At 29.1% G+C, this 15093-nt stretch overlaps 1 protein-coding gene across 1 annotated transcript in view; it reads right to left on the reverse strand.

Moving 5' to 3' along the window:
* Positions 1-1009: 1009 nt before the first annotated feature.
* Positions 1010-15093, reverse strand: part of LOC129959529 (importin-5-like) — a 79617-nt gene continuing 65533 nt past the window's right edge. The window contains exons 22-27 of the mRNA XM_056072403.1: positions 14640-14762; positions 11558-11632; positions 10359-10503; positions 8196-8424; positions 7414-7555; positions 1010-3278 (exon numbers count right to left, since the gene is read on the reverse strand). Coding sequence (XP_055928378.1) covers positions 3192-3278; positions 7414-7555; positions 8196-8424; positions 10359-10503; positions 11558-11632; positions 14640-14762 — 801 coding nt within the window. The 3' untranslated portion in view covers positions 1010-3191. The remainder of the gene's footprint in view (positions 3279-7413; positions 7556-8195; positions 8425-10358; positions 10504-11557; positions 11633-14639; positions 14763-15093) is intronic.

The following is a 15093-nucleotide window of genomic DNA, read 5'->3' on the forward strand; positions in this document are numbered from 1 at the left end:
TTCCCACACTTTGTACAATAGGAACGCGGTCCCCATTTCCTCCAAACGGCGTTCTAAATTCAGTAACCTATTCAATGAAATAGAGCTTTTACTCGCCTTGATTTCTTTTACAGTGCGGAACTTTCGCAATACTTTAGTCGTGGGTTCACCGTTCTTATAGAAAAATTAAATAACTAGTGCTCGATCAGATAACGATAGCATGTTGCGAGATCGAATGACAGATCCTTTCCCAGCCTTGTGTTTTATAATTATCCTGATTTGCATAAAACCGTCTCGATTTAACGTGTGAATGCCATTTATCTATTATTTTTTTAATGGGAAAATAATTCGTAAGATTTTTTTAACATATTCCCAAATCGCAATTTTTTTACGTGCATTATTTTTCGAACGTTACGATTTTTTTGAAAGTTTGCACAAATTTAGGGCGCACCGCGTATTTTTTTTTTTTTTTTTTATCAAGGAAAATTATTCAATACTACTGCTAGTTATATAAGCGCAATAACTGATAGCTATATGTAAGTGAGGAAATCTAAAACGAGTTTATCTTATAACTTCAAAAATATTAGTCACTAAATTCTACATACAAACACACTGACTTTTAAAAGAATTGTCAAATAGAGTAACTGGAAATTAATTTTACGTAAGTCGAGTTTTAAAAAAATAACAAATAGCGTGAGATCAAAATAGATTTATACGTTTTCTGAGCTTAAAAACACCAGCAAAAATTATCATAGCTGATAATTATCAATAGATGAGTGAGAAATATTAGATCTCGACACTTATTCCTGCTTCTATTGCAGTAATCATTAACCCTAAATGCTCTTAAGTTACCACTAATAGGACAACAGTGCTTAGACAGTTATTGCCAAGAAGACAAGGGTTAATTAGGTATTCTGGAAAAAAAAAGTCAAATATTTATTTTGTAAAAAAATAGATAAAAAACAAGCAGGTTTTACAATAGCACATTAAAAAATGAAATTACACAATGCAATAAAAATGACACGAAACATTAAGTGCAACATCTTTATTTCCACAATAGTTAAAATGTACATCTTGGAAACAATGGACAAGCATTTCAAGGTATGATGATTTAGGTTTCCAGTTAATTTGCTTTTATCTCAAATATCAATCATGTAACAAGATTAAACAATTACTATGTACAAAGACATTTAAAAAAATAGTTTTCTGAACCTGCAGATTGCCAGTATGAGGTTATTTTGAATGGTAAAAAGTGATTTCAAAATTTTATTTCTCTCAAATATTTAACACAACAGAAAACCAATTTAAAATCGATGTAGTAAGTACTATAATATGGGTACTATTTAAGACATTGCAAAACTTATAATACAAACTAATTAAACCTGGAACAAAGCAGCATTTGCTTTTCCATTTAACTGATTAAAATGTTTAATTACCAGAACTGAATGAGTGCTTAATTAATGAAGGAAAAAACTTCAAGTATGAACTTGATATCACATCCAGGCAATACAAATAAAATTCCAGCCTACAATTATAGAATATTAATGGTACTTTCACCTTTTCTTTACATGAACACACCTACTGATGCTTTTAAGGATTTAAATTTTACAAATATACATTTAAGGAGACGAAAAATAGAAGAAAATTCTGGAGAAAGAACAATTAAAAATAGTTACCAAATCATAGTATTTAAGCTATAAATAATTTAATAAAATGTCACTAAAATTGTACTATCCAAGAAAATTTAAGCCACCTGAAAATTATTACTTCAAAGTGTAATAATAAAGCCCAACAGATTTTGAAATTAAGCAAAAACTTAAGCATAAAAAGTTTTAAAAAATCAATGCAAAACAGCTAAGGAAACAAAAATGAAGATTAAAAATATTTCAAAGCCCTAACAGTTGCTGCTTTAGAAAATAACAAAATATATATTTTTAAATTGTTCCTTAAATACAAATTATAGTTACAGTATAAACACAGGTTTTGATACTAGAATAAAGTAAAATTACTTACAAAAAATAAAATGAATTGCTGACAGAAGAAATAAGTTCGAGCTTGAAATATAAAAAATGCATGATAAATGTTTTATGACTAGCAGGATACTAGAATATAGGAACTAATATTTATAAGCAAAATCCCACCTCACTTCTTTAGCATTAAATCAAAATAATACCTCACGAAAAATGCTCAGCATACCCAACATAAATAACCAATTGTACTAGGACTAAAAAGCCTAACATAACATAAAATTAGCTTTCCAAGCTTATTGAATAGAAAGTCAATTAACCTGTTTTTATTTGGTATTCTATTAGACCATTAAAAAATAAAGAATAAATAAATTTGCAACAACCAGAATCGAATCTTCTCCATAGATAATTCACTAAATTCAATTATTCGTACATTTGAATATAATATTTAGCTAATTTTCAAATTAAAGATGATTAATTTTTTATTTAACAAAATATCTTTTCTCACTAGTATCTTAAAAATATCAAAAGAATCAGTTATAAACATTTTCAACAAATCGCATAGCAAAGTAATTACAAATTAAAATACTATAACTATAACATTTTGATTCAACTTTTGAGTTTTGTAATATATTGTACATCTTACAGAAATCAAAAGTTAACTAAATATTGCTGGAACTAAAGCAAAATTACCACAATTCAAAATCAAAATTTTCACCAGAAAGCTTACAATGCAATTACCATTATGGAAGATTTAGAAAGTAAAATAAAAATGTCACAAAATGCTCAAATAATGATCAATCATTCATATAACAGCAACTGAAAAGCTCTGGATAGATATGAATAGGTAACAGATTAGATTTTAATGAAGACATTCAAAATTTCGTAACTCCAACATTAACAAATCTGTAGATATAAAATGATTTAAGTTTTTTTTTTTAAATAAAATTATTATAAATGCACAATCATGAATAAGAATCATTTGAAGCACAACAATCTCAAAATGGAGGTAATTTTTTTTGTATTGAAGGAAATTTATATTAGTCAGAAAAGTCATTTTAAAAATATTTATTCATTTAACTTGGCCTGCAATGTCAGGGAGTCAATTTTACAAGTGCATCTTGATAATAACACTTGAAAGGGTTGTTTTTTTTTTTTGTAAGCTTTTAGTTTCTTGTGAGCAAAACTGAAGCACTCATACATAGCAGTATCAAAGTCTTGTTACACAATACAGGAGAAAAACTTTCACTGAGCTGTTAAGGCTAACCTTAAAGCTTCTAGCTGATTAGGATTCAAAACATTCACACAAACTGAAAACAATTCTGTATTGTTCTGCAACAAAAGTAAACAAAATTACTTTTATGAAACAATAAAGATAAAATATCTAAACACACATGTACAGACATAATTAGCCTTTATGTTAAAATACATACAAACTAAATTTAAACATTTGTTAGAAAAATAACCAATGATATTAAGTGCAAAATACTTGTGACAACACTGATAATATTTTAAAGATCTGACTTTCATTTAATTGAATGCAATACCTTTACAATTACATATAATCAATCACTACTTATCTAGTTGTCTTCTATTTTATGTCTATATTACTTTCACTGGCTGTTTCAACAACTACAGTCAATCTATATGGTGGCTATATCTCTTACCGATATGTCTTATTAACAATCCATGGATGAATCATACAAAATATGGTATGGTTATAATTAAAGCGGCCCTATTCAGAGCCTTCTAGAACCCGTTCTACCCTTCAGATTTTCATGAAACTTAGAATATATGTTACATGGACCATGGGGAAAGGATTTATGCAATAAAATAAATAAATAAATAATTCAAAATTTGATCACCAGGGGGAATTGTGGCGCCTGAAGGAAAAAAAATATGTCAGAATCATTAAAATTTATTCAGTTACAGAATGTACACCACTGACATCAATAACGTGTTGAAAGTGCATTATAGTATGTTCAACGATAGCGCGAAAAAACTTTCAAGGGATTTCAGCGACATGGCGTGTAATGCTGGCTTTCAACTCAGGTAAAGTCCAAATCCCTCCTCCATAAACTCGCGAGCGGCTAGATGGAGCGGATAGAATAGATGGATACGCCAAAAATGGTATTAGCCAATCAGCATTCAAAGACAAAATGCCATCTGTTGACTCATTTCAGAACTAAGAAAGAGTTGATTGGAGAATATGCCGTGAGACATCTTCCTGAAATACATGCTGCTCACACTTACAACAAAATTGTATAACATATTTAATGCATAATAAACATTATGCATTAAAAAATAGTTCAAAAATTAACTAAAATACTTTTAAAAGAAATCAAATGGGCTATAAATTAATCCCAATCTGTATTTAACAAATTTTTGTATTACTTTTGTATTGTTTTTTTTTTAATCCTGACTTTACAAATTGAATATGAAACTGTCCATTCTATTTTTATTTATTGTTATCAATTCATATTGTTGTCTTAAATTTATATTTAACTTATATTGATAAAAAATTAATTATTAATTTAAATTTATTTTAAACAATGTTTTCCCTATCCAACCCAAATTCCCTATTCCCAAATAACATGTTAAAGATGTAAGCAACAGATTTATCTTCAGAAGACTTACAAACTTTTAAAAAAGTCACAAACATTGATAGTATTATATCTCAAAATAAATGTTTGAAACAACATGTATTGTTACATAAATTTTTTCGCAGATAGTCTATTTGATGAAAATAAATCGAAACAATCAATTATTTGATATATACCATTCATAAATTTACGAAAATTATGCACTTTGTACTTTAAAAGGAGAAATCAATAACAGTACTAATACTAAGTGGAAAGAAGGCTAAAATCATGTTTTAGCTATGATTAATAGTTATTTTATATCACTGACAATTTTTTGGAAACTGAATGCCCTTTTTCTTAATAGAGAACTATTTAATTCAAAAACTAATATATTAAAAGTAAAACTACTTTATACTTTTCAGACTTAAAATATTGGAGAAAATTTATATTTGCTTGCATACAGGATACAGTTGGAGGAACCGGACCCAGAACCAGAACTGGTTAGAAAGTGTTTCAGACCATCCACAATTTGTATATTATGTTCCACAAGAATGTTAAGAATTGCAAATTAGATTTAGAAGGCCTCTCCCAGTTAATTTTTAGGTCTCCCCTGGGAGACTATATAAACACGTCTGTGCTTTTAATTTTTATCTTGACAAAATAAAAATCTTAAAAGTAAACTTTATACATTATAATTAGTTTCTATAAGATATTAAGCAATAAATTACCATTTTCTCTTAGCAACTCTACTCAGTTATAAAACGGGTAAAATACTGCTTAAAATCTATTTTTTGAAATATTGGCATGTTGAATATATTAAAATCTTTTAAATGTTATAGAAAAAATATTTTTAAAGCTAAATATATCAATGTATTATTTCAAAACTATTAATTACATAAGATAATTAATGTTACCACAGTTTTATTCATTGTGTACTGAAAAATAATTTCTCTAATCAAGCCACACAAATTTCAGGTTTAAAGATTTGAATGAGTATATTAACTAATATACTTCTATCTTTTATAATATGAATAAGAACTCCTTCAAAGTGAAAAAGAATTATCACTTTAATTGGAAGAAATGTTACACATTTCTTTCTTTTGTAGACTACGTGCAACATAACATTTCAATATAAAATTGATAAAAAAAAAGTATCCAAATAAAAATAGTAGTTAAAATTAGGTGTTCAAGCGTAATTAATTTGCAATAAAATTAAATGTTGAGTACAAAATTTTTTTAATTTATTTTCATTGCAAGAAAATATTTCGATGCTTTCATAACTCACTTACAGAATTGGTCAATGTTAAATTTCGGAGGTAAAAAATTTAAACTTCAATGTTAAAGGGCCATCAGTAAGAGAACTGAAGTAGCTAATGGAATTAAGAATTAATAAATTATGGTAAATGAAAAGGAAAAAAGAACCTCTTTATTTTACTTTGAAATACTAATTTAAAAAATGTTTCTATTAAACAAAACAATGAAAAATGTTTCTTTCCCAATTCTACTAATGCCAGTTTGACTCTGAATATTGATTGGCTAATAACATTTTGGGTGTGTAAGGTGCACCACTCTATCTAGCCACTCTCCATCAACTCGATCTTTTAGGAATCTCCTCAACCAGACATCACAGGGATTTAAGTCGGGTAAACAAGGAGGCCAGACATCCGGAAATGCTATGGATTACACGATTCTCGCCAAAGTTAACACGAAGTTCTTTGACTTGGCATCCAATGTGGGGTGTTGCTCCATCTTTCATGAAGCAGTCGTCAGCAAACATTGCCATTCCTATAAAGCAGGGGTGACCTGCTATAAGAAGTTCACTGTATCGTTCATTCGTGACAGAGCACATTTTAAGTCCTTGAAGAGATAGTTTCAAAAAAAAAAAAAAAAAAAAACGATTCGAGGACAAAATCAGCAGTAAATTCACACCATGCAGTCACATAATTAAAATGCAGTGGTTATTGATGCAGGGCATGATGATGTGAAGCACCCCATATGCGTCAATTTAGATTATTCACCACTCCATCTAAAAAAAAAATGCGCCTCGTCTGACCATAGAATTTACCACGGCAACGCATAATAAATTTCCATTCTCGCCAAAAATTAGCAAGAAAATTCATAGCGTGTTTGGAGGTTTTTAGGTTGCAGCATCTGCATCACGTGGATCTTATACGGATACCGTTTCAAAATGGATCGCAGAATTTTTCGTACTATCGACCACGTAATTGTCAACAAGCGACATCGATCGAGCATTTGAAGAATAGTTGGAACTGGAGACTCTTTCAACCACAGCAGTAGCGACTTCGACAGTTTTATTTGCAACCAGTTTCCATCCTGTTCCTAGCAGAACACCCATGTGTCCAATCTCTTTGAATTTCATAATCATCTTCTTCCAACCATTCTTCAACATGGGTCCTTTTCGCTATTCCTTTAAACGACGATGCTCATGCAATGTAGCTAAACTATTGCTGTCGTTTTGATAAAACAGTTTTACCAGTAAAGATCGCTGTTTTTTTTTTTTTTTTTTTTTTTTTGTAAGGGCATGATTAAGAATGAAAAAGGCACGCAGAATGATTTCGGTTAATTTGCATAAGGTTAATTTTTTAAAGTACTATCTAATGGTCAGAATTTGAAATATTTTTTCCCCATGGTCCACATAACGTATAGAGAAAAGTTTCATCAAAATCCAATAGGCAGAACGGGTTCTAGACGGTCTGAATAGGGTCCCTTTAACTATAACCATCCTGTTCATCAAAAGCAAGTTCACAAATAGAATAAAACTAAAGTATATCTGTTTGTTACAAATTACTTAAAAGTAAATAGATTGTTTCCCTTTTAAAATAATATAAACCTACTAAGTTAATTTAAAGCAAAAATACACGAACCTGAATATGTCGCAATAAAGTTATTAATCGCTTTCCAAGATCAGAGGATGCATCTACTGCTTCTTTGAGAAACGTGTCAGCTATAATTTGTACAATTCTTGGTAAGTTGCAGTTCTCTTTTCCCAAGAGTATAGTGTTGTTTCTAGAAAGAAAAAAATGTCATAAAATTTAAGAATTAAAGATAGGATGTTAAGACTTCCAGCCAAAGAACTATCAACCAATTCATCAATTACATTTTATATCCTAGAATGCACTTACATTCTAGGATACATTACAGTTAAATAAAAATGGTAAAATCAGCTGTATAACAAAAGTAAGTTTAGATCCAAATGGGACTATTAATATTCAAATATTGATTTCAATAAAAAAATTTTATTACATAAGTTCTAATGGTCCCTTTATTGAAAAATTCTTGCTATCATGCAAAAAAGGGTGGAACTATTACAGAGCAGCATTAAATATACATTATAATTTGCTTTATCACTTTGGTAAGTTATGATTAATCAACACTTATCAAACAATATATGTAAAAAATAAAATCAATAAAGTTTTTATTAGTTTTGATAAATTAGCTTTTGTTTTTTGAAATTGAATTAATTTACACTTTTAAGTATGCAGGAATTACAAATGGAAAGCAAAGAACCACTTCAATGAATGAACACTGATTTATTCACACAATTTAACATGCTTTCAAGTATTAAATATTTTAATTAAGGAAAGATGAACACACATATACACCAACTGAAATTACTGAAATGTAGTTAAATACAAATAAGACTTACGCTTCAAGAAGTGTACATAAGAAAGTATAGATACACCTGACTTCTTCTTCATCTTCCCAAACTGGTAACCATGTAATCCATGCTGGCAATACTTCTTCCAAAGTTACGTAGGAATTATTAAAGACCATAAGTTTCGTGACGGCAGATATCGCATTTTCAGTAGCTCGTTCATTCTCCTCCGATCGAGAATCGGGGCTGTTTATAACTTCTATTAGTAAAGGAAGGCATTCTGTAAAAGATTAAAATACATATATTATAGATTTTTAAAAAATGTATCGAAATTTTAGACAATGTAATAAATTAAATACTGAATAACTTAGACCATAGAGTCTTTATTATACTTAATGCACAATTATTGAATAAATGCTTTAATTTTAGAAAACTATAAAATTGCACTGAACATAAAAACAGTGCGACAAAATGTACAAAATATATATAAAGAACTTTCATCAATTACATCAAAACTACCAAATTACTGTTTTGTACATTTGTATTTTTAATTGGAATTAATGAATTTCTTAAACGTACATAACCCATATGATTTGTGCCTAATTTCCGTTTGAGTAATGATTTTTTTATTTGAATGAAATATTTCCATCGCCCTCAAACCTTCAAGAGAAGGGGGGGGGGGCAATAAAACAAAGTATTTTTTAGGCAAGAATGTGTAACTTAGCAAATACACATCTCTTTTAACTCTCCAACATAATGTGTACATTCCTCTACAGAACATTATGATTACATCGTTTAGCTGTTTAACAATTTTTTTTTCTTCTGTTTCATCCAACAGTTCCGAAAGATTTAATTTCGTATTTCAGATGATGATTTAATGATTTTGGAGGAAAAGCAATGGATCATAAAAAATTTATGGTCTTCCTTTTTCATGAACTCCTCCACTGAGAATACCAAATTGTAAGAAGTAGCCAAGTTTTACCCTTTCCTAAATAAACTTTCATATCACAAATATAACGTGTCATATCGATAACTTTCATTCCCTACTATTTCCGCTTCTTCATTATAGATCGACTAAATTGCAGTCGTTTTTAAATTCAACAATAATTTTGTCAACAGCTAAATGTGGTAATTGCACACATATTTAAAAACATTATTTAGATGTTTAAAAATGTTTTGCATTTTCCAGAGACAAATGAAATTGGGACCATTTTCCTTCCCTTACTATTGGCTGCAAAATGAAGGGACTCTGTTGTTTAAGTAAACTCATTTGTTTGCCAATAATTCGGTAAGTCACTCATTATATGTTCTACTATTAAAAAAAAAATTAATTTCATCATATCTGTTGGTTTTTATGTTGAAACATGTTTTTCTTTTGCTGGTAAAAATGATCAGTTCTAATTCTAAAATATTTTGAGCACTGAATTAGTTTCTATAAAGACTGCAATCAATTAATTCTTCTATGATGAAAATTTTAATAACTTCAATAAAAAACAATAATTTTGGAATTCTCCAAAAAATAATACATCTTCCTTTTCAATATTTTTATCTTCTATAATCACACACATCCAATTCCATTTTGAATTTGAAGTTAAATTTTCACTCTCTCCATACCTTGCATAAATTCAGAAATTTCCTCCTCCACAAGAACTCTGCCATGGCGTAGTATTTCTAATACAAAATCAAGGAACGGGGGGGGGGGGAAAGACAATTCGTTGTTGGTTGAATACATTTCATGAATGAAATTAAGCTCACACACTGCACACATCCCAGGAACGCATCTTTCGGGAATAAATAAAAAGTCGCCAAAATATGGCTCACAAAACTCAACAGTGGCAACCATGATTATAATAAATGTCGGCTAAAATCTTCCGACTCTATAGGGTTTAGGAGAATAAGGAAGAGAACTTATGAGACAATTAGATAAAGTTGGAAAGTTTACATGAGGAGGGTGAAAGAAGTTGTTAAGCCGGTAAAAAAAAAAAAAAAAAAAATATTATAAAAATATTTCTCAAAAAAAATTTCAAATAGAAAAAAAAAATACATATTAAAAGAAAATTTGGAAATTTCAGAAAAAGCAGGATGAGAATTTAACAAAATAACAGTTCAAAAACAAAATGCATGTAGTAAAATTTTATAGAATTTACATATAACTAAAAAAGAATTTAAAAAATAATAATTTTCAACTCCAGATGACAATGATCAAATATTTACCTGAACAAAATTTCGAGAATTCAGGGCCTCCAAATTGACTTAATATACCAATGGTATAAGCAGCTGTCTGTCTAAGATCAACATTTTCATCTCTTAAAGATGTTAACAGAGGTTGCAGGAAATATTGTTGATATCTAGAGCATGCCTATAGCATAGGAAAAATATATATAATTACTAATACAGAAAATAAATCTTAACACTATTAGATGAGAGAGGAACAGTTAAATAAATATCTAACACAAGAAAGTAAAATAATAGAAAAATTGGTGGATGGCAATTCAGATGGACTGCTAATAAGAACTTTGTATTCCAAATCAATGGTGGTTCATTCTATGGTTTTATATCAGGATGAAATAAGCTCTTAATAACAATTCTCATAATACAGTAATGTATTAGTTCATTTATGTATCATAACATTCAAAGACAAAAAAATTCGTATGGAAAACTTTAAAACTAAAATTTCTGATTAATATACAAGATAATTCATATTGAATAGGACACAAATAAAACATACCTATAAGTGGTGTAGTTAATTTATTTTGATAAATCAGATTTACCACAAAACAGTAACTATCCAAGTTCCTATAGTTGTTCTATTTGTGGTCCTTTAAAGACACAGCAAATATCTATGCGATATTCAAGTTCCTGTCAAATTTGTGATAGAATATCCTCTATCCAACATGACAGATGACACACACCACGTCTCTACAACACAAGTCATACCATTGTTTGAGGCACATTTATCTGCACTCATGTGATGCACTAAGTTTTCGGCACTCCCTGACAACGTTTCACGAATTTTTTTAACCACTTCCTGAACTGATTTTCTTAAATAAGCATCCCATGTTATGAAACTACTTCACCTACCATTCAATGTTGTCACGATGCGGCGATTCTTTATACTACAGGTCGCGAGACAATCTCTTTGAACGATGATAAATAAAGATACCGGTATACTTCAAAACACAGAATGCTTTGTCCCGCACGGATGACGTCATTTTGATAATGATGGCAGCGAACGCGTACTGCTAGCAGCAACTTTGTTAAAAGTTTCATAAAACATTTGTTTCAGCCAAATAAATAATCATCGTATTACGCAACATGGTAAGCATTCATATTATGCTATTCTTTTTGTAACATTCAACATAAATCACCCAGAATATATATAATAGGAAAAAACAAAATTTAGGAATACTCACAGGTCCACTGTATTCAATGACATCCGCAAAAACACATAATGACCACTGGCGATCTGGCCAAGGTCTAGAAGGTTCCTGCAGATACACAAATATTCGCATTTAGTTTCACAAAAAGAATGGCCATAAATAATCATATTTCGATATTTTTGGATAAAGTTAATCGATATTACATTATCAGTAAGTACAAATATCAAAAAAATATTCACAAAACAAAACAAAAAATTTCAAAACGGAGGAAGAAATAATATGAACACATAATATAATAACAAAATAACTAAGAACTTATATCATGTAGGATAATGGAGTTTGCAATTTCAAGTTAGATGAATACTGAAAAATAATTCCGATTTCTACATATAACGAAGCACATGTAAAAAAGCAGTATGAAAATGCAATAATATGATACACAATGATTAAATCAAAATCGAAATATTCTCAGTTTTATAAGGCTGAATAATGGTAATTTGTATATATACTCTCATTTTAATCGTAGCATTAATTATCATCAGTCATGAAATTTTATTTTATACTGGCATTATACAAAACTTAAACAAACGAAAAAAATGCAAGTATTGTTTAATGTTAACTATAAATAATGCTTTTGTTATAGTTTTATGTAAGTGAAGAAGGATTTAGCTAAGACACTGTTGAAAATTCATTGTGTAAAAATAATACAACTTTTAAATGAGAAAGACTTGATTCATGAACAGATGTAAAATGGGACAGATTTGCAACTAACCCATACAAAAATTAACTAATGCTGCAGAGATAAAACATCAGGGTCCTACCCTCATTGAAGAAAGAAATGCAAGAACTTCTAAATACACAAGGATTTTCAATGGCCTTTTTAAGTAAATTAAAGGATCATGTGAGAAATAAATTGCCAACAACGTTAATTGCAAGATGAACTGGTTCAAAGCATTTCAAAAGTTGATATTCATAAAAAATGATGCTGTCTGTTTAGGGTGGGATTTCAAAGGAATCGGCTTTATATATACGTATTTTTAAGCTTCTACCAGGCATTACAACAATCAGTTCTGAAGTGTACTGTCATATTGAGCGAAGACTTATTGAAAATTCTACAAATGAATATATATATTATATATAGTTAGTACAGTCTTACATGTTTCAAAACCATGAACTATTTTCCCTCAAAAAAGTCCTGATCATTAAACCTTTTCTGTATCCAGAGAATTAATTCTATACTAATTTTGCTGGCATCAGTATATGAATCTTTGAAATATCAAACTTGAAAATGCTATTTACAGTTGTTAGGCCTTCAAGAAAATAATAATGACAATGAAAATGTTAAAATGTGAGCAATGAATATTCCTTTTAATTTCTTGAGCCAAAAATAGCAAAAATGAATAGTTCTCTTGTAGAACATTAAAAGCAGTGCTTAAATCTGGTCAATGACAAAAAAGGCCTCGTTTTGACAAGCGGGGTCATATCTTTGCTACATTTTAAAATAATTTTACATGATTTGGATTTTACAAAAGGATGCTTTTCAATATTTTCGACATTTAACACTAAGTCATTCATTATTTTTGATTGCTTGTTCCACATGAGTAACATGCCTTAGTCACTTGGTCCAGCAAAAAGTTTCATAAAGCTTCCCATTCTCTCAGTATTTTTAGGAACGTTTTTACTTTTGGATTGAGAAATCTTTTAATAAATATTAAAATTGGATAAGAAGAAATAAATACCACCATGTGAATATAATTTAGCATGTCTTAATTGATGAACTACACATTGAGAAATAAAACATTTCATAAAAATCTCACAGAATTACAAAATTCTCATAAAATATCTTCAACTGTGGAATGGCCCACATACCTGGTTTCATCTTCCCTGTTTTTACTTACCTTCCATTCCAAAACAGAATAGATAAATCAGTTTATTTTGATGTTAAATGGATAATTTTCAATCAGTTAAGATTTAATAGATATATTCAGTAATTTCAAAACCCATACTTTAAAAATGATTTAGGGCGTCCCTCTTATTGAAGAAAAAATTCAAGGACCATAAAATTACATATTTGAAAAAAAAAAAAAAATAACATATCACATTACCAAAAAAATTATATATTGCATTTTAAAAATAGTACTAGACACCTGTTATGCTCATCTCACAGTTAATAAATCAATACTAATAGTTGAAAATATGTTTAAAGAAAACAATAGAAACACCCATACAGTTAACTACCATACAATAACTAATAGATGTCAATTTCACTTTAACTACAACTGGATGCTTACTTCAAAAATACATAAACACTTCAGCTCAAACAAAATTCAAAAGTAGGTTAATCCCAGGAGTACCTATTACCTTATTTCTTACCAGCATTTAGCATAATGAAAGGAAAAACACAAAAGACATACATACATCAACAAACCTTTATTTACATTTAAATAAATGAAATACAATGTGCCATTAAAATATTTTAAACTTGGATTCTAAGTTGCTTTGACAGAGATTTAATTTTTATAGTGATTTTTTTAATTTCACTATCTATTACTTTGACTTTTAGCCTAAAACTATTCGATTCTGCACTAAAGATTTCCTTTTTTCTTCTTTTCTGCTAGATTGTTTACAGACCTTTGCAATACAGAAACTCTCACCAATTTTAAGTCTATCAAGAATTGTTCGATTCAATTGGTCTTTTAAAAAAACTGCTGAACTGATGAACAGTTATCACACATTTTTTCCCTGCCCTAAAACTATATTATATATATACCCACACACGCGTGCAAAAGGAGCCTGAAAAGTCAAATGGTAAACAATCATTCAGGCAAAAGAATGGACAATTAACAACATTCCCATAGCAAACAGAATTCTCAAGTTTAAGTAAACTCACAAAATGGTTATTCTCACCTCTTTTAAAAATAAAAAATGAACATTTTGTTTACTTAACAAGGATCTAACGAAAAAACAAAGTACTTTACAGGCTTCAAGTACAGCAAAATAAAATTCTAAGAATTTTTAAGAATCATGGGAACTCTAAACATATAATCAATTTTAAATCAAAAGTAAAAACATCAACACTACATCATAAAAAAAATAATGAAAAAGAGATACTCACAATGAGGCGAACAAAATGTGGTAACAGCATATCAAAGTATACAAAGAATTCTTCTTTGTATGTTGAGAATAATATGGACATTATTTCTGAAATTTTGCTAAGAAGATAAATATCTTCATCATCCTGTATAAAAAAGAACAGAATATCAGCATTTTTTTTCACAATGATTAATAACAAGGCAACATGTACTAACCCTTCTCAAAGGTAAAATGATGAAAAAGGAAGTCCTATTACTTTCTTTTTCAAAAGTAGTGACAAGCTTAATACAAACGGAATTACTAACTTTTTCAATATAACTAGGACTTGTATGTCCCATTCAAATTCAAACACAATACCGATAGTCGATTTCCAGAAATTTCTAGTATTTTGTTTCACTATCAATAACCTTTATTAATTTCCAAAATTGTATCCTCTATTTCAAATTTTTCAGATAATCAGGGATGTATCAAATATC

This window comes from Argiope bruennichi, chromosome X1, assembly GCF_947563725.1.
Source record: "Argiope bruennichi chromosome X1, qqArgBrue1.1, whole genome shotgun sequence".
In the NCBI taxonomy this organism is placed as follows: domain Eukaryota; kingdom Metazoa; phylum Arthropoda; class Arachnida; order Araneae; family Araneidae; genus Argiope; species Argiope bruennichi.